At 34.5% G+C, this 20,903-nt stretch overlaps 2 protein-coding genes across 3 annotated transcripts in view; one reads left to right on the forward strand and one right to left on the reverse strand.

Moving 5' to 3' along the window:
• Window positions 1-20,903, forward strand: part of LOC121740379 (stAR-related lipid transfer protein 7, mitochondrial) — a 73,154-nt gene that overhangs the window by 1,540 nt on the left and 50,711 nt on the right. For both annotated transcript variants that reach the window (XM_042133061.1, XM_042133062.1), the window contains exons 2-6: window positions 3,018-3,133; window positions 3,815-3,936; window positions 4,778-4,944; window positions 5,770-5,952; window positions 6,180-6,341. In XM_042133061.1, the coding sequence (XP_041988995.1) occupies window positions 3,018-3,133; window positions 3,815-3,936; window positions 4,778-4,944; window positions 5,770-5,952; window positions 6,180-6,341 (750 nt within the window). The remainder of the gene's footprint in view (window positions 1-3,017; window positions 3,134-3,814; window positions 3,937-4,777; window positions 4,945-5,769; window positions 5,953-6,179; window positions 6,342-20,903) is intronic.
• On the reverse strand, window positions 12,991-14,823 carry LOC121740388. Its single transcript, XM_042133076.1, has 5 exons — window positions 14,811-14,823; window positions 14,301-14,433; window positions 13,432-13,614; window positions 13,234-13,306; window positions 12,991-13,136 (listed from the first exon to the last, which is right to left on the reverse strand). The coding sequence occupies exons 1-5, from the start codon at window positions 14,816-14,818 to the stop codon at window positions 13,099-13,101; spliced, it is 435 nt and encodes a 144-aa protein (XP_041989010.1). The 5' UTR covers window positions 14,819-14,823; the 3' UTR covers window positions 12,991-13,098.

The following is a 20,903-nucleotide window of genomic DNA, read 5'->3' on the forward strand; positions in this document are numbered from 1 at the left end:
ACAGCTTTTTGGAGGTACAACACAAATTAATTAGTATGTGTGTGGGGTGCTCTGTTACTCTGTGATAAACTGTGATTTTTGTGGCACATCTACTACTGGCCGTGGCACACCTTTTGTGGAACACTGCTATAAATAAATACAAAGGCAAAATATGGTTGAATCAGTAGAATCAAATTCAAACTGAATAATGTATTATACTTCGACGGCCGCTACGTACAGTATTACGTACAGTATTAGACGGTGCATTTATACAGATAAAATTTTGTTTTATTATTTTAATTATTTCAAGTACTTTTTAATGAAGTAGTATCGAAAGTACAATATATATGCGGAGAAAACTATGGTATTGGGTAGAATCGATAGTGTTCTGATATAGTGTGACGCGAGCGCAGAATGTATCTACCAGTATCGACAGTCTTCTACTAGATGCGACGAATCTAGGACGTATTTCGTGATTGTTTAATATAAGTTAACTTTACGTAATTATAAGTTTTAAATAATAAAGATGAATAATCGGGGTAAACATCTCGTCGATTTAATTACATAAACAAATAAAGATTTGTGCAAAACAGTAGAAAGCAATATTGAAAAATCTAAGCCTGGTAAGTAATTTTATATTGTCTTAATTAGTTCGTATTTCATTATGCGTAAAAGATTATGTAAGACAAGTGTGAGTAGATAGTTTAAATAAAACTTTTGCTATTATTTGCAAAAAACTGTGTACACAGGCAATATTTTGAGGTGAACATAGTATACTATTGAAAGTAGCAGTTTCAATACTGTTCCTCCTCAAAAATGAGATGTATTCTATCGAAACTACCACTTTCAATAATATACGTGGTTTAACTTAAGTTATAAAATATTGAAAGTGGTACTTTCGATACTTTTCTATGTTGAGAAAATATCGAATTTACCACTATCTATAGTGTTTTACGTCACTTATAACCTTCAATGTATTTATACATAGATTCGATTTTTTGTTTTCATAATTTCTATCGTTTTTAGTTATCAAAAGTTGTTTAATCATAATATTATGTCTTTCTTTCTTTCAGAATCTCCAGTTCTTGACTACTACACAAACGATGAATGCAAGTTTTTAAATGAAATCTATGATGACAAAATCGGTAATCCGAGTACATATTCTACCAAAGCAAGAGATTAGAACTTAAAAAATATATTTGGACTTAACCCTGTAACTGAGTGGATTTCAACAACTGCAGCATTTTTTATATAATTTTGTTGGAAATTTTTGTTTCCACCAAAATTAGAGATTAGGTATTTACGTGAAACTGGTACGACAACCGCCACTTAGACGAGTTAGCTTGTGACAGAATGAAGTGAATGGCGTATTTTTTATGCTTTGAGAATTATTTGTATTTTGTAAAAATAATGTTTTACCCACCAAAATTGGAATTTGCGAGAAAAATAATCTACAAAAAACAACGTGCACATTAACTTAATATTATTATAAACAAACCAAAACTCTACCGATACTCAAAATAACAACATGATACTATTGCCACAAGTAGGATAATTTAAGTACACCAGTTTTCTTTCATTTCTGGCTGGAAACTGGTACGACCCAGCCCACAGCCACCTCCTAAACGTGTTAACGTGTGGCTGAATGATGTCAATGGAGTATTTTTTATGCTTAAGGGATCAATGGTATTTTGCAGAAACAACGTTTCATAAATGACACCAAAATTGGTAAAATCTCCACGACAGACCTAAACTGTGTCATAAAAACTCAACTACAGAACTTAGTACAACATAATTCATATATTGTCAAGAGTCAACTATATTAAACGAGTACATAAAGATAAAAATCTAATCCAGTATCAAGTTTTTGTAAATCGGTCTAGATATTAAATAATAAGTATAGGTCGACGACAAGCCACCAAAATTGGAAATCACCTATTTATGTTTATTATCTGTGAAAATAATAAAAATATTTTTAAAAAATAACGACGGGACCAAATTATAAGCATTATGTTTTACTTTTAAAATCAAAACTGAAAACATCATCTTAAAAAAAAAGAAAGCAGCTTGGGAAATCCGGTCAACTGCATTTTCTGAGTAATTTTTTAGTTAGGAAAAAAATATTAAAAGTATTACATTTAAAGGGGTGTTAGTGGGAAATGACCCCTTACCCTGTATTACCTATTTCCAGGTACGATGCCATTTCCAGTACGACCCTTTCCTAGTAAAGATGTTCACGAAAGTGATGAAGATTACTGATACTTTTTAACACAAGTCTGAATTTATTAAGTCTGATTTGTATTAAGTAAGATTATTATTTTTCTTTAAATTTCCAGAATATCATAATATTTATAAGTAAAATAAAAGATCTCACAACTTTAATTTCATACGATAATTAGGTAATTTGATTACATTTTCAGAAAGACTATTTTTTTAAGTATTGATATGTTGTTTTTACATAGCAAAAGCTAAGTAATTTGTTAATTTTGTTTTTTAGAAAGTCTATATGTTTTTAGTTTTGATTTTTTTTTATTACTTACAAATGCTAAATAACTTGTTAAGTATGTTTCTTTAAGTTAAAAATGTGCATTTTTATAAATAAAAATGAATAAATGGATGTTTGTGTTTTTTTATTTAAGAATGTAAGCAAAAAATATTGATAATACTAAAAAAATCGTTATTTTCTTATATCGAAAGTAGCATTCTTTGTTGAAATTAGCGTAGAAAATCATAGAATCTGCCACTTACAATACTTAGTAAATTCTTATGGACCTAGAAAACAATCGAAATTGCCACATTTGATAGAGCTGCCTTTTTTAATGTCGTAGTACAACATTGAAACTGAAATATCTTGAAAATGAGTAAAAATTATGAACCAGTCTCCAAACAAATAAATTTTAAATGTAAAAACCATGTAGGTATATGTATAATTTTTTAATTTAGTTACATACATTTTTTTTAAAACTGATTTCAAACTTCAAATGGCTCCCCTATAAAGTTTAATATCATCTTTCCAGTAACACAGCTTTCCGTTTCAGTCGCTATTGCTGGAGCTGGATAATGTACAGCAACTGGCCAAGCTGACGCTGTACTGCACGTGCTGCGGAAACAGGATCATGATTGACAGGAAACAAGAGGGTGTACAATATTGTGGGTATGTCAAATTAGAATTATTTGCATGAATGTGTTAAGTACAAAAGATCTTAAATAATGATTTCTTAGGTTTACGCGAGTATTACTCATTATATTACAAGGTTCAAAAACTTACGGATTTTGTCACGGGTCACGGGTGACAGTCCACCCGTGACCACGGCTGCTGTAAAGTAGCCGTAACGTCGGGATTAATAAAAGTGCTTCGCGACAAAATCCGTAAGTGTTTGAACCTTGTAATATAAAAAGATCTTAAACTGAAACACAAAACATTATTTCTATAGATTCTGCCACTTCAATGGAATGTAAATACACAGTCGTTTATACGTCATATTCATTTAAATATCTAGTGTAGGCATGGGCGCCGGCAGATGGGTGCCAGGGGGTGTACTTGCACCCCTTGGGAATCTCGGGATCAACAGGAATTATTGAAATAAAAAGCATTTTGTAACCCTATTACCATGCCGTACAAGGATAGTTCGTAATGTTTCGGCACTAAATGTTTTATGTTGAAGTAAATAGACAGTCACTGTTGTTCGTCAAAAGTGAAAAGAACAGAAAGAAAACTAAAATCTGCACCCCTTGGAAATTATTTCTGCTGGCGCCCATGAGTGTAGGTAATAGGTATGCTATTATTAGTTTGTTTAAAGCTTTTTGTTTATTCATATTACTTATATCTTTCTAGCTGCAAAGAGCCAAAGCCTGCTGAAGATTCCTCTGATGGCTGGTTTCCGTACATGGAAACTGATGATGTTATAATATGGAGGAAAGAGTACAAACCTGGAAAGGGATTATACGCTTATAAAGGTATATTGTGTATTATAAATTTCACAATCACTATCAAGGGCTTGGTAATCTTATCTTATATCTTTAAATGAGCAATTCTTGTATTTATATAATTGGAAACTCGGAATGGGCTCCAACGATTTTCATGAAATTTAGTATACAGGGGGTTTCGGGGGCGATAAATCGATCTAGCTAGTAATAATTTATATAAAATGTCATTTTATTAGTGTTTTAGCGAATACCGAGCAAAGCTCGGTCAAATAGCTAGTATTTTTTAATGCATAATTCTCACAGTTTTTTTTCACTTTTGAACACTATTACTTGGCGCTCTGTGTTATATAACAAGCCATTCTTGTGAAGGGAAGATGAGATTATTTGGCTTTGAGAGCAGAGAAAGCTTATTAGATGCTTTTACTCCTATAATGGATTCTCCCAGCAACAGACTAATAATTATGCTGTAAGAGATTTCTTCTTAAAAGCAGTTCCTTTATGTTGTCTTTCTATGTTTATTATTATTAGGTGTTTCATGTACACCATGACTTCTCAACGTGGGCGATAACGCCCCCTAACGATAATAGAGAAAATTAGGGGGCATTGAGATGGCGCAGATGGGGCGTGGGTAGATTTAATTTTTGTTAATGTAGGTATTGTAATCATTTTTATCACGTGTGCATGTATTTTGGCAGGACGAGTAATGGATTAAATGGCAATAGCTGTTTTAAATTCGCCACAGATGGTAGGTAAAATTAAGATGGGGGGCTCTAGAAAAAAACATATTCTCAAAGTGAGCAAAATAAGGTTGAGAAACTATGATGTACACAATAAGGTGTTCAATAAAACAACATTGTATCTTTATTCCCAGTGTACGGGAGGTACCCAGAGGTATTGGCGAGCGACTACGCCGCGGTGCAGCTGGACGGCGCGTACCGCCGCGTGTGGGATTCCGCGGTGGCGGCGCTCGCGGTGGTGGAGCGGGACGCGCGGGGCGTCACCGGGCAGACGGTGCTGCACTGGGAGGTGCTGTGGCCGGTGAGTCTAATTCTGGCTTCTCACGGTGCGTAATGTCACGAGCCGCGCCGCGCCAGCTCGAGCCACGTGCAGTGTGAAGGTGGCGCGGGCTGGCTTGAGCAGGCGCGAGAAGTCAGCACAACTGTAGCTTTACGGCGGTTCCCAATATTTGATCTATCTCTGATTTGGCCCTACTAGAGATAGGAATAACTCACATTAGACATTAGAGACATATATTTTACGTCAATTGTGAGCTATTCCTATCTCTAGTAGGGCAAAACCAGAGATAGATCAAATATCGGGAACGGCCGTTAACCGATTTTGACCTTAACTTTAAGAGCGGCCATGGAGAGGCCACACATTTTAAGTTTTCCGTCACCAGGCAGACAGTTTCATACCCCCACCGGCTTCAGCACCTCCCAATGCAGCCATTGGGAAATGCTGAAGCCGGTGGGTGTATGAAAAGAGAGATTATAGCGTTTGTAACACTAAAAGGTTATAGATACTTTTGAAACAGATAAAGAGTAATTTAAATATTAACTATTAACTAGATAACGTAGCAATTGATTTTTAAAATTACATTTGTTGGTTTTATGAGCTAAGGCTGTTCATAAGACCAACATATGTAATTTTCAGAATCAAAGAGTTTTTCTGTCACAAAATTTCTCGCTAGACAAGTTTTATATTATGTCGTGTACTCTGTTTGTGCGGTCTGGTTAAATAGAAGAAAAAATAATGGTATTATAATATGTACCATTATTTCTTCTTCTATTTTTAATAGCTATTGTGCCTATTACTATGCCTGCCTCTTCCTGCTTCCGCGCTTGACAGGAGTCAATGTTTCAGCGGCTGTTCGCGAACCGCGACTACGTGTACATCCGCCGTCACGCGGAGTTGGAGTTGTCACGTGACCGCGTGTTTGTCATCCTGTCACGCTCGTGCGACCACCCCGACGTCCCGGAGACGAAGCACGCGATCCGCGTGACGGAGTACTGGAGCCACATGGTCGTGAAGGCTTTGACTGATGAGGTGGGTTTTTGGTATATTCTTTCTATGCCTGGGACATGACTTTTAAGGTCATTTTTAACATGAATTTTGTCGCAGATATTAGCGATGCGATGCGAATTCGCAGTTATGTGTGGGAGCCCTTAAAATCATATCCCAGGCCCTACGGTATTTGAAGAGTGGTTAATTCGCTCTGAAAATACTGTATGCCTGAGTTTTTGTAATTTAATAAAGTGTTTGTATGTGTTCAGTCCGGCACGGAGTTCGTGCTGACGTACTACGACGAGCCGGCGACGGGCGGCATGCCGTGCGGCGTCGCGGCGTGGGCGTCGAGCCGCGCGGCGCCCGTCTACCTCGCGCGCATGCGTCGCGCCGCGCTCGCCTACCGCCGCTGGGCCGCCGACGAGGCGCAGGTACGTCCGATATTATTTTTTGTCAAGGGTCAATTTATACTAGCACAGAGTCGAAGCGCATCGAAGCGAATTACCAAACTGAACATAACAAATTCAACCTTAACTCCATAGCCTAACGCACACATTACTTCTGATTTTATTAGCGTTGATCACGCGCAGACGTGCGAATTCACGAGAATGCGCGCGTCTTTTTAAAATCTCATAATTATACTCTGCGCTAGTATAAATTGACCCTAAGGATGCAACAGGGCCAGGCCACAACCCAGCGTTGCGGCGTCGCACACAAGGTGTAAGATCTAGGTGGACAAAAATATTGTCTAATATAACTTACGCAGTGTTTATATACATTTTAGAGATGACATTGCCCCACTCTGAGCGTTTGCAATTTCGGTCGCCGGCAATGATGACGGCGTTGACTAAGTTAAATAGCGATCCTAATTCGCTAGAAGTTATGGGCATTTTACTAAATAGGCAGATACAATAGGAATGACGGCAAGGTCAAAGATTAGCTGATTTTTTAAATAAAATAAAGACACAGCGATAAAATATAAGTATTTCCAAAATTTCAGCTTCATAACTTATGTATTTTTTTTGTTATGAGCCTTCAAAGTTGGATAGTCCAGTCGAATTTTTTTTATAAAATGCCTTAATTTTTGTATACCATTCGATAAGTTATGCAATTTATAATTTTTTTTTTCTTATGAAATCATTTTCATTAACGCAATATAATATTTTAGCATAGCTATCGAACAAACTACCTAAGCGTGACGTCACAGTTAGGTAACATTTTGTATGGTCCATATCTTGGAGAGTTTTTAAGCTCTCAATGTCATTTTTTCACCGATATTCCTATTTTTTAATGGTCCTTCACTTACCAACATGAAAAAAAAATTTCGTCATGCCTATTATGATGGGTTGATGGTCTGTCATGGTAAATGTGACAAATAGAAGTTTCTAAATTAGAGGGATGGGGGTTCTAAGGAAACACAGTGTAATGATTTTTTAAAATAAATCATTGTGTCTCCGAATTGGGATCGAGTACTATCATTTCTTACTATTTTATAGTTAGCTGTTTTGGGGCTTTTTCTACTAGGCTTAAGGAACGTCTCCTGCACTAGTAAAATATCGACATTGACGTATTCGCGGATTTCGTCTATATTGATAGTGATAATTGGAGAGACTTGATCCTACGGATCAAGTGGTTGTAAGTCGACAGACAGCCGGATAATTGAAGGGGTGAGTGGACAAAGCATAGATTAAGGATATAGTTAGCTTGACAGCGCGTGGACATTTTATGCTTGTGTGCAATTGCCGTAGTGTGCGTGTAGGTATGGGCGTATATATCAATAACAATATAAAATGAGACTACAGCTATCGACCAATAGTCGACCATAATTTTATGTTACAGATTTTTATCACGTTATTAGATTTTTACAACATCAAAAAAATGAGGTTATCAATTCGACCCGCATGTTCAAAAGTATATGAAAATACTTTTATATAAATAAAATATTTAAGTATATAATTACACAAATAGTTTAAAATATACATAATAATTATGTATACTCTATAAGCCACGAAGGCTTGTCCGGGGTGTAATCAATAAAATCAACAGTTTTTATAAAAAAAAACAACAGAAGAACAAAAATACTTTATTATACTTAATTACTATTAAACAACAATTCTGTAAAATAACAATTATTATGTATTATCGAAGAAATAAAGAAGTTAAAGCATTGGATACTGGTGACGGGACAGATAATAATATAATGTGTCCACTGTCCAAACACCCGTGTCCGATCCTTCAGTCAATAAATTATGCCATACATCATAATTCATAACATGTAAGGATCGGGCACCGGTGTTAGGACACATTGTATAAGTAATATTACACAGTACACACTACACACATATTAAAAATTAAATGAAAATGAAAAATATTCAAACATAAGGTTTTATTGAATATTATGTTCTTAGTCACAGCTTTTGAAGTAAATGTTATATTAACTTCCATATAGGTTCTCAATTGTCTTCATCATCACATTGACCTCTTCTCTAGGAGCATTTCTTTAACCTAAAAATATATTGTTTAGTATCAATATTCAAAAAGTATTTATTCCATTTTTTTGCACATTACAAAATTTGGACATGTCAAGATTTAAATGAAAAAATATGAAATTAGCAATTTTTAAATATGATTTCCGGGGAAGGTTGTCTGCTTTATAATTATTGGACTCTGTTTAATGACTGCATTTGTGTATCATGCTACAAAAAATTACGAATTGAGATATGAATGCAGTCATGTTCTTTAGATCATTTAAAATGGCATTCATAACTTAAAAAAATGTGGCTTGATCCACAATTAATGCTTAACTGCGAGTATACGAGTATTGAATACTTAAATTCATATTATAAAAATATAAACTGTAGCTAAATATGCCTCGAAAACTATACTGAAAACAGTTGACAACAGTCTCCTTAACGGGGGGACGGGGGGGGGTCTGTCTCCTGAGGGTGGTAGTGATAAGGGGGGATTTTCCTCACTTCAACCATCCCTCCTCACTCCATCTCACCATCAGAAGTTATAGCTTTTTTATTTCAATAAAATCATTGTTTCAAACTTACGTTTGAAATGATAATCCCAGTATTGTGATACCTTCATAAGGGAGTAAGGATTAAAAACTTGCATGAAACTTGCGTCTAAATATTTCTGTTCATCATCTATTTTGAAGCATTTTCAAATCCTAAAAAAAAAAACATTTAGTCCATGACAATATTTTTATCGATATAAATATATACTTCAAGTAAGGTGCATCCCTAAAGTACACGTAAAAAGCTATGCAATATTTGTAGCCAAATTATTACTTGATGTGACATTTTTATCACTAATGCCTTATATAGCACGATTAAGGGATTATTAAACTTATAAATTTTCTTTTTAGCTTACAAAAATACCGATTGATAAGCCCAAAACCGTTGTTGAAAACTTACGTATGTTATGTTAAATCCACGTGTTTGAGGCATTCCTTGGCGTTTTTATGGTATATTATTTAGAGGAACCACAAAACCCAACAAGATATTGCATTTAACGTTCACTAAACACTTTTATTAGCACTTTTAAAACATGAAATATGCAGACCGACTCCTTTGTTATCTTCTACTCGGTAGGACATAACATTACAGGCTTTTGACGTTTATACACCGATATGAGCTTTCTCTTTCACTCAACTTACTGCATCGTTAGTAAGAAAGAGTAACATTATCAACTGTCAAAATATAAGGCCAATAGGACAAAGGTTCAAATAGGATTATGGGTGCTTGCAAATTGTAAAATATTAAATCGATGTACTCGTAGCATCAGAGTTTTGGTCGAAAAATGTTTTGTAAAAACTTAATACCTTCAATAAGCGCGTCCCCGCGCCGACTAACTTGTTTTAAAACTTAATTACATTGTCTATCCCGAGCCCGTGTTGCAGACCGTGGGAAAATTGCCGCTTTTATCTGTCCATTGTAAATATTTGTCCAGTGTTTATATTTCATGTATGTGTTTGTTGTTATGGTTACAAGATATACTTATAAGTTATAAGAGAGTGCCGTTTGTGGGATCACAGACTGACAGGGGGCCACGGAAGATCAGGCGCCACGGCTTGCCGCGGTCGATGCCTGAGTGGATTACCCTTTTAAACATGCGGTGTGTGCATTGCACAGCCATAACCGAGTTTAATTTTAAGTAGGTTGTTAAATGTTGTATGCGTCATGTCAATTTACTTGAATTCCTTGTTTTATTGTTATTTAACTCTGGCTGTGTTCTGTCCCTTTCACATGTTTAATAAAGTTATTTTTATTTATTTATTTATTCAATTGTTCCCACTTGTCACCATAATGCGTATTCAGCAACTTCTTCACATCGTTAACTTTGTGAATATTTGACTTTATTTCACACTTAGAAATCACGTTAGGATTTATGTCTTTGACCAATTTATTTTTTCATGTCACTTTTTTAAACACTCCTTCACTAATCCTATAATTTATATCCCCTTTAACCACAACATTTCCCACTTGTTTTGACCTAACAATATAAAATCTTTTACATTTTTTAAACTGAAAGTGCCAGTTTCCGACGTCTTTTAAAACACATTGCATAACATTTTTAAAATACACCTAACATTCTATACCCATTTGATGACTGTACTCCATTCGCTGATTATTTCTAAATATTCCTCTGGTCTTACGAGTGTTTCGCGTTTTCGAACTTGTTTTTTGATTTGTGCGGCATATTTTTTTGGCAATCGAATGTCAGAGTTTTTAAATCAGGCCGATCCTCCTTCACCAAGTCAAAAAAAGCTTTTGCCTTTAGACTATGCACCCTCTTTTCAACTCTGAGGGATTGAAGCTTTATTGGGTCTTCTGTTACTTTTAATTTTTCAGTTAGTTGAAGGCACGTCGAACGCACGTCTGTTCTCGGACTTCCGAATCCTAGCGAATCGTTAATGTTAAAAATTCTTCTGAAAAACCCATTTTTCACCTTTAAACTTTTATCTTCTGCTTGTTGGGCAATATATTGCTTCCACATTTTACTAATACTCAGTTCTGCGGAAAGGTAATGTTTTATGGATTTGCCACGACAACAGTGAGCTTCGTCAACTAGAAATAAATTTATAAACGTCATGACTGCTTGTTTATTACGACTAAATAAGTGTGATTTATGGTCACCCCTCCAGGCCCTTTAGCCGAAACTTTTTCGTTTTCGCTTCCTTATAGAATCGTCGATCAAAATGTATGGAATTGATATAAGACGAGTCGAAAGTCAACGTCATATTAACGAACGCTTATGTCAATTCCATACATTTTCATCGGCGATTCTATAACGAAGCGAAAACGAAAAGATTTTGGCACACCCCCCTGAGGCCTTAGCCAAAATGAATTCTTGATCGCTTCGTTATAGAATCGTCAACCAAAAATGTATGGAAATGACATAAGCGTTCGTTATCATGAGTCTCTTGTCGTAATCGTGTACACCATTGGTAGCCAAATTACAAGTTGGACGAAAGCGATATCACTGTTCATCTTCTTTATTGCGATAAAGAAGTGCCCCTTAGCTTTTTGTATAGAAAGTCCTAGACAACACACACAAATGCCACTAATCGCTAGCGTTTTCGTATCTTTTCTTTTTCGTCACAAACGATTGTTAAAAAGGCGGTGTTATCGCGTTGAAGAACAAAATGGCGTGCATTCAGCTGTAAATTGTGTGTGGCTGCCGATCAATGGTTCTTACTTCTTGTTAAAAACATACTCAAGTACTAATTAATATGCATGCATTACACTTGCTGTGGACCGCGCACCACCACACCATATCGGACAGGCGCAGGAGGAGGCTTTTGCTAAGACGGCAATTAGAGAGAATAGAAGACATGCCGGAACTTCTATTCACACAAAATTTCCGTCTTGACAAAGCCTCCTACACAAGTTTGTGTATGGATTTGCGCAGGGCAAATATTTTAAAGGGAACCAACGAAATACCTCTCCAAATTAAGGTAAGAAAAAGAAAATGTACTTACTTAAGTAATTTTACTATAGGTAGGTATTGTAATTCACATGTTGGTCTTGAGTTCTTTATTCAAGTTCGGAGTTTCAGTTTTGTGCACGTTTCCAAGTGTCAAAATCCATTTAAACAGCTCTAAAACAGTTTCAGATTTTATCAAAATCGGTCTAGTGGTCAGTTTTGTGTATGGTCGGACTCCATTTATTTTATGATTTGTCCCACAACTTTTGAATCTGAGGCTAAATAAATGTGCAGTATTGTGAATTATAATAGTGAAATACAAACAAACTAGCTTTTCAAGACTTTTGATATTGATTTTTTCTTTACAGTTAAGTACATGGATCTGATAAAATCTGTCATCCATGCTGGCAAAGAATTGACCGAGCTGCTACTTGTTTCACTGAAGTAAGACATCCCAACAATAACCAACCCAGTATAATCTTGCCAATGTACACTAGAGCTTCAGGTTCTCAACAGTTTTGTTTTTATCCTGATTGTCATTCAACCCAAAGACTGGCTGCTCCTAAGTGGCTGAGAATAAAATTATTCACTGATTATTTTTATGTACCACAAAACTGTAGGATTTGTTCCTTCCATTTATATAATGATAATTGGGAGGTACTTAGTAATATCCAGCAACCGATTCATAGTTTTAATGCAGAACACATTCAGGACTTTGCAACTTTTGTTGCGCTTTCGCTGCGCTCATATTATGACTATTTTATGGTCTTTAGGCTGGGCAAGGCATCAAGATCATATTGATCCCCCTGCCCAGTTTCTTGATCAAGTATTACTTACTTATGAAACAGAGTAATAAAATATTTATTAAAAATATGTTGTTTTATTTGATTATTTACCTTTTCCAATAACACATAGAAATCTAAATATAAAGTCTGATACAAAACTAGGTTTATATTTTGCTTTTTACTGATCTAAAGTATTTAATTCATATTACATTATTAGCTTATTGAACTGTTCACAAATGGCCAAAGTGTCTATAGAAAGTGGGCAATCCCCTTTATATATAAGATGTTAATATATTATTATTAAATAAAGTAAACTAAACTTTCAGTAATCACGGGGAAGTATATGTTATTTCCGCAGGTGCTGATGGTACTAATCTAGGACCGCCTACATCGGCGGGCCTCCCCGTGGTTGTAGATGGTCTTGGATTAGTAGGCTCTATTATATTATATTGTATGTCTTCCGTCGACATCATCTGTGGTGATTGTGGTGATGGTGGTGGGAGTATTCTGCAAAAAAATAAACAGTGTATGAAAGTTTTATAAAAGATAAATAGTTTCATTGGGTTTAATTGTATTGATAAAATTAGTTAACAAAAACACATACCATTTACAAAAATTTGCTCTATGTTGGCTGGCTCTGCCTGGATGTCTACAGGTCTTTCAATGAGATTAATGTTCTGGAAAAAAATAAATGAAAAAGTTTTATCAATGAAAATATTTTCATACATTGACCATACATAACATAATATTATCCATTTAAAGTAATTTATTATAGAAACAAATTAATATTTTAATCACTTACGGTAAAACCCAGCTCTTGGACAGCCTCTTGGCCTTGGACAGCCAGTGGGCCCATGATAGCCAGCACTCTGAGATCAAGTGCCGACAGCGACTGACCATCATGTGGCCCACCGCCTGTGCCATTGGCAGCTAGGCGGATTCTAAGCCCCTTCTTCTTAGTTTTTGACTTTAGATTCGCCCAAACCTATGAAAAATGAAAAACATGTTTTTTTTTTAATTATAACTCTATTTCTCTCTTATCAAGAAGTAGTATAGAGTAAGAAATTCTTTATTTGTATTAACTTAAAACCAATCTAAAACTTAAGAAACAATTCTTCTTTAATAAAAGATTAAAGATTAATATTATGACTAAATATATTATAATATTATTAAGTAAATGATGTATTCTGATGAAAGAAAATTATCATGAAAGTCTGTGATGAAATAAAAATTACAATTATTACATGGAATTGAGTTTGTTTTTTTAAAAAGCTTTGTAATACCTAACCCCCAGCTACATTTAAGGTACAAAGCTTTAATCAAGATTTCAAATTACTTTGTTTCTAAATTTGTTTTAAAATACTTTGAAATAAAACCTTGCAAATTAACAATTGAATTACTTTGACTGTAGTGAAAAAAAGCAGTATGTATACTGCTTTGTAACTGATTTATTTGCAATGTAAAAAATACTAAGGATTCTAGTATTATGAAGGAATTTATACAAATTATTATTATTGGTTCATATTATCAAACATTTACCTACTTACAAATGATCAAATGTATAAAATATTTTACCAAATGAATACTTACATACCTTCTCATTGAAATAAAATACTTAATCTTGCTTAAAATCTACTCATAACATTTTAAAAACCTATATTTAAAACTTACTTTTTTCCACTTTTCGGTTGTTTTTGTTGAGCCATTGCCTATGGCATTAAGGCTATGGGTCAGGGTGTCCCATAGCCTTTCAGATCGAAGGCGCCCTTGGGCACCACCAACGGGTCTGAATAAATCTCCATTACTGCAATACATTTAATAGAATAAAGGTTTTCAGTATTTAAGCAACAAATATTATGAACTACTAACTAGTATCATCTAGTATGCACCACATTCCTACACATGAAGATAATATTAAGTTCATGGTTTGCCCATTGCACAGGGATCATGCCTCAGGGTTAGTCTGAAGGAACTAGACTGAAATCACAAACCTTTTATTATCTCTTAATACCTCATGCCATTAGCTTGATCCTTTCGTAAGTGTACAATTGAATATTGATACATAGTAAGTTTTATCACTACCACTAAACCATTTAAGCAAAATATTTAAGAAAATATAAGTTTTCAACATCATCGTAGGCATCAATGTAGTACTTAACTACAATTGTGAAATTTACTTACGTCTCCATGTATTCTATTAACCCCGCGTTCCAGATGACGTTAGAAACGCTCACGCTCAAGACCGTAGTTTTTCCCGTTCCACTAGCATGTGAGCGTCAGCGATACAAACCCAAGTGGAACGGATTATGGATCGTTTTGAGCGTTTTGAGAAAAGTTTAAAAAAGAACTATAATTTTTTTTATACATAGGTACAATGAACCGAACTTGGATATTATGATCCTTTTCTTCAAGTCGTAAATAAAAGTAATTTTATTGTTTAGGTATAGTAATATTTATTTTACAAATAAAATACATAATATTATATTTGTTTGGTTTTTAGTATTACATTTTTTTACTTAAGTAATCATATTTTAATATAGTTAAACTTTTATTATATTTGAGTTTTCACATTGAATCATATTTTAATAACAAAACCACATACTTTGAATATTGACTATAATTGTCACAATATACATATAAACGTTAGGTAACAACACCGTATAATGTTTAGTCAAGTACGAATAAATCAACAGGTATAGGAGAGATGAAAATTAGTATTAATTATTATAATATTTTATAAGAAATCATTTGACCTTTCATTTAAAACAATTTATTTTCCAATCAAAATATTTCATTAAATGTTATTTAATTTATCTAAGTAATATAAATATTATTTGTAATGAAATAATATAAAGTTTTTTTGTCTCTACTCTCTCCTGAAAACTTTCCGAACATGGCTTTCGCGATATAGTTACGTTAAAATTAAAAAAAAAAACTAGAACGCCCACTTTGACCCATCTTCGTCGAGGGTCGTTTTGAGCGAAAATGATGACGTCATGAGTGACGTCATAGCCGCGATCAAAACGACCCCGGTCGCCAAAGGGAACGGCAGAAGGGGACGTTTTGAGCGTTTTGGTCAAAATTAACGTCATCTGGAACGCAGCCTAAATATATATACTGTTCGTTACTGACAGTTGACATTTGACAGTTGACATTTGACAGGACAACAAAACCAAAGACAATTTTGGGGCAAACGAAGGTAAAGAGAAAATCGTTATGGAATCACCGAAACGTAAGTTCGCCGGTTGTTGGCTAGGGCAAAATGTTCTGTATTGCATTGGCGTTAAAGAATCTACTAGTCTCTTCGTAATAAGGCGAAGTAAATTTGGCTAGGGCCTCTGGTCTCTTTCACCGGCTCTCCGGTTTGGTAAAATTTTCTAATAACATATTGTACTCTATGTTTCGTTATGTGTAAAATATTAAGGAATGATTTTTGACACACGGGTATGCAAGCTTTCTTTGATTTACAATACACAGTAAATTTTGTTTGGAATAGCTTTTTTCTGTATGCTTGTCATTTTTCGGTCTCCTTCTGTTTGTAGATACTGCTGTGCAATACTTGAGCAAAAATGCATCCTGTGTTTCTTTTTCCTTATAGTTATAAAATGCACTATGAAAAGCCAAAATATCGTCCATAGTTAACTTGCAGCACTGAAAAGCTTTCTTGTCATGTCCACACTCAGGTCTAGTAGGTAGGGCATGAGGAGAGTAACTGAAACAATAATAATAGATTAGATTTAGTTCAAATGAAGCCTAAAAGATTTCAAAGAAAACCTGTGCAGTAAATCAAAGAAAACTTTATTCAGTACCTATGTTAAAAATTCAGTATTTTAAAAGGAAGTTTTATAAAACAGGACACCCAATATTAGAATCTAGAGGACATGTGATTGGCAATGACCAAATGCACATAAAATGCACTTGTTATAAAATAGTAGAAATCATTCATTAAATTCGTAAACTGAAATCCGCAGCTATACTTAAGCATAAACCAAATAGAAAAAAAAATAAAAGTTCTAACATTCTATTTCTCATACTTACTTACTAAAATTATTCTGTGTACTTATATACCGAGGAATATATTTAAGGGTTACAAACATTTCCTCTTTATGATATTAACAATTTTTCGTAAGTAAAAATATAATATAAATCTCCAATATTAATAATTGCATCAAATTTGCATTGCATCAAAAATATAAAACAATTACTTACAACCAAAAAAAAATATTATAAAAAATAGTGATCTAAAAAAATGACAAGTGTCAAAATAGTTCAATGAGTTCAATGATACCAATGATATTCTACTTATACAGATATGTTACGTTCCATACTACACACACTGGCAAAATTAGCGGAACATAGGTAAAAAAGGCTAAAACTTGAACTCAAGTGGGTCGGGCTGTCTGAAAGCCTTTTTTATAGCTTCTAAGCTCATTCAAGAAATAAAATATTGAACAAAACTGGCAAGTTGACAGGTTTTTATAGCAATTATGCCATAATAAGTGTTTTTCGATTATTGACGTTGTAAGTGTTCCTGATAAGAATGGCGTTTTAGCGGGGTGCAAGGTATGCTCAGCTCATTTGATTGTTTGGTTTTTGGAAGAACACTTTGCTTAGATACAAAATTAGTGATTTCCCAGCATCTGCGACAGCTAGAGCTGTAACCACGATAGAGAAAGGTCACACCTACCGTTCGGTCAGTCAGGCCTTAGGTGTGTCGGCTTCCGTGGTTCATCGTAACTTTCAACGCTTCAGAGAGACTGGATCTTACGTTCGGAGACGAGAACAAGGCAGACATCGGGTGACAATGGTTCAGGATGACCATTTTGTAAGGAAACAAAACTTAAGAAATCGACCTCAAACTGCTATGCAGACACGAAACCTGTCGAAACAGGTCCAAGATGAACTTGTAAGTGATTGTACAGTAAGAAGAAGATTCAAAGAAGTTAAATTAAACTCAAAAGTGCCAGCAAGGGCACCAAAACTTGAGACAGGCCACCGAAGAGCCAGGCTAAGATTTGCGCGTGAACATCAAAATTAGACAAGTGAGTGAAATCTTGTGCTGTACAGTGATGGGAGCAAATTCTGTGTACATTGTATTGACAGGCGATAAAGAATGTGGATAAATCATAAGGAAAGCTACAGGCCATCAAACTTACCGGAAACAGTGGCCTATGATGCAGGCTTCGTAATGGTTTGGAGTTGCATATGATTTGGAGCCCGCATGGAGCTGATGATTATAGATGATGGTACTTTGACAGTACAGGGCTATAGCACCGACATCCTGGAACTGCATGGTGTGCCTTTTACACAGTTTTAGGTAGTAATTTCAATTTTATGTGCGTCCATAGAGTAAGAAAATCGGGCATTATTACCTAAACGATGCTGGCGTAGCCCAGGTGGAGAGGCCAGCGTCGTCTACGGATGTGGATCCGATTGAAGACGTGTGGCACATCAATGTATGAACGGTACGAGTTAAAACTCCAGCTCCAAAATGTGTCCAGGAGCTCGAGTTGGCGCTACTGGAGGAGTAGGAGAATATCCCACAGGAAATGATTGACAATTAAAATGCAAGCATGGAATGGCGTATCCAGGCCCTCTTGAGATCCATAGAAGGCATTACACGCTTTTAACATGGCATTTCTTAAATAAAAATGGAGAATTTATCTTAAAAACTTACTACTGAAATTTCAAAGATTTTCTTAATTTTTTGATTTTTGCTGATTTTTTCTATTTTTCACGTTTTTATGCCCTAAATTTATATAAAATTTATTTTTTAATAATCAATTAGTAAATAAATAAATAAATATATAAAAATCAGTGAACAATTAAAAAAAAATTAAAATGTTGTTATGTTCCTCTAATTTTGCCGGTGTGTTTATTTTCCGGCTTAAATCTCTTCCGAACAATTTTCAAATTCAAAATTGCAAACATTGACAAATTTGACAGATAAGTAAAACAAAAGATATGAAAATACGCGCGCGGTAGTAACATATCTGCTTTGAGTTTTTCATCATTGAATGATAATAGATTATGATAAACATAGCTGGGCACCGTTAATCAGATAGTTAACTTCGTTAATCGTTAATCCATTAAAAAAAATGTTAGCTTCGTTAAACGTTAAAGCGTTACATTTCGGACGAATTAACGCAAGTTAACGTTAATCGTTAATCCGTTAATATGTGTAATATGGCCCTGTTGTAACTTATATCATTGCGTTAGTGTACATACAAAACCTGTTGGTTTAACTTTAAGGTTTTGGAAGTTAACATGTTAGGGACAAAACAAAATACTTCTATAATTATTGTATTCTACCTAACTAAATTATACTGCACTCTTCTTTATCAACATGCAAATGATATAACAATAAACAAATCACTATTTCTATAAGCACCGGTGCTGAGTAATGAAATTATAAAACGAAACAAATCTCCTCACTCGCATGCGCCTGAAAATGTATCTAGTATTGTTTTTGTTTTGCTGCTGCCGTGCCGCGGCGCCGCGCTGCCCGCCCGCCCGGCACTTGTAGTTTCATACTAACTGTCTGAACCTGTTTTCACGCCGCGCCGTGGTGCCGTGCGGTAAATGGTAGGCATTGGATTAACGATTAACGGACTTCTGCATATTAACGAAAGTTAACGAGTCCGTTAATATTTTTAAAAGTTAACTTGAAAGTTAATCCGTTAATCAAAATGTTAACTTCGTTAATTAACGGATTAACGAGTTATTGCCCAGCTATGGCTAAACTTACCGAGCTTTTTTCGCCACATTTGTCTTTCAATTATCTGGGTCAGATTTACGTTTTCTCGTATATTTGGTGGTACATGGAGAAGCTAAATGTTCCATAGTATGTGTTTCTTTATAATGATTTATTAAATATGGGTAAAAACTAGTAAAAAAACAATAAAAACACGGCAAAAACTTAAGTAACAACACCTGCATTGCTCGTTTAAATATATAAGATAAATCATATTTACATTATATGAACTTAAAAAAGGTCTTATGTGAGAAATAAAAGAATAACGATTTTTACTTGAAAAAGCTCTATTTACATATAAAAAAAACGTTACAACTTACAAGGTCTAGGTCAAAAATGTGAAGTTACAACTTGTTGGCAAGTAACACTACCTATATCAATTAATCATTATTCAAAATGTTTATATAATACCATTGAGACTCTTTTTCAATGTACTCAAGCTGTGTTTTTATATCAGCTATTTTTTCTTTAGTGATTTTACCCTTTTGGTTATTACATGTTAAGGCAACTTCCTGGATACTTAATATTAGGATTTTATACCAGAGAAACTTCTAAATATGGTGTGTAGGGGTCATAGTTGGTCTTATAAAAATATCTACGGTACTGTAATCTTCATGGCGGATCCATTTTACATTCCCTTTAAAGTATTTTTTGTTTTAGGCTAATATTACACTATCATATTATAATCATATCTAGCTATTTGACCGAGCCGACACGAATAAAATGACATTTTCTAAAAATGGTCCGAGAGAGGGGTCCATAATACCTTACTCGAAGAACTTAGATGACGGCTTACTAGTAACCACAATACTCGTACCAGGCACTGTGGTGTACGTCACGGTGATACGCCTGAGTGGTGTCCTTTTTGGCAGTAGACATGACAATGCACTACTTGTACCGTTCTTCGTGATATTATTATGCTATTATTTTTGTAATTATTTTTCTTTTATTTTTCTTTATGTATTGTAATATTTATTGTCTTATGGTAGTGTAATGTGATGTCTTATGTTAAATAAACGTTATTATTATTATTATTAGATTGGAAGACATAAAGTCATACAAAACATACCTCCGCATGAATGAAGTTGTATTCAACTATATACTGTCAAAGGTGGCACCATTAATTTCAAAGCAAGAAACTCATCCAATCAGTGCAAAAGATCGTTTATTAGTAACCCTGAGATATTAGGCTACCAGATAAACTTTTTCCAGCTTTTAACAGTTTCTAACCAGAATTCCCCAATGTACACTATCATTTATTATACCGGAAACATGTAGAGCAATAGGTATAATACAAGGCTTTAAAGGATATACACCTAAAAGTAAGTTCCTTTGGTATAGTTTTGTTACAGTAAAACATGACAAAAAAAGATAAAAAATGTTTATTTATTTAACAATGGTATGCAATTGCTATGCCATATCTTCTGGATCATAGTTATTAATGTAATATACAATTTTTTCATTCGATTTCTGAATATTGTCTTCGTCCTCTGTGCAGATTTCGACACTGTCATTCTCTT

Source organism: Aricia agestis, chromosome 3, assembly GCF_905147365.1.
Source record: "Aricia agestis chromosome 3, ilAriAges1.1, whole genome shotgun sequence".
In the NCBI taxonomy this organism is placed as follows: Eukaryota; Metazoa; Arthropoda; class Insecta; order Lepidoptera; family Lycaenidae; genus Aricia; species Aricia agestis.

Excerpts from the sequence above, each read along its gene's own strand:
- LOC121740388 (XM_042133076.1), bottom strand. Across the intron at positions 13,615-14,300 it reads CAACCGAAAAGTGGAAAAAA|GTTTGGGCGAATCTAAAGTC; the intron begins GTAAGTTTTAAA and ends CATTTTTCATAG. Across the intron at positions 13,137-13,233 it reads AGAGCAAATTTTTGTAAATG|AATACTCCCACCACCATCAC; the intron begins GTATGTGTTTTT and ends ATTTTTTTGCAG.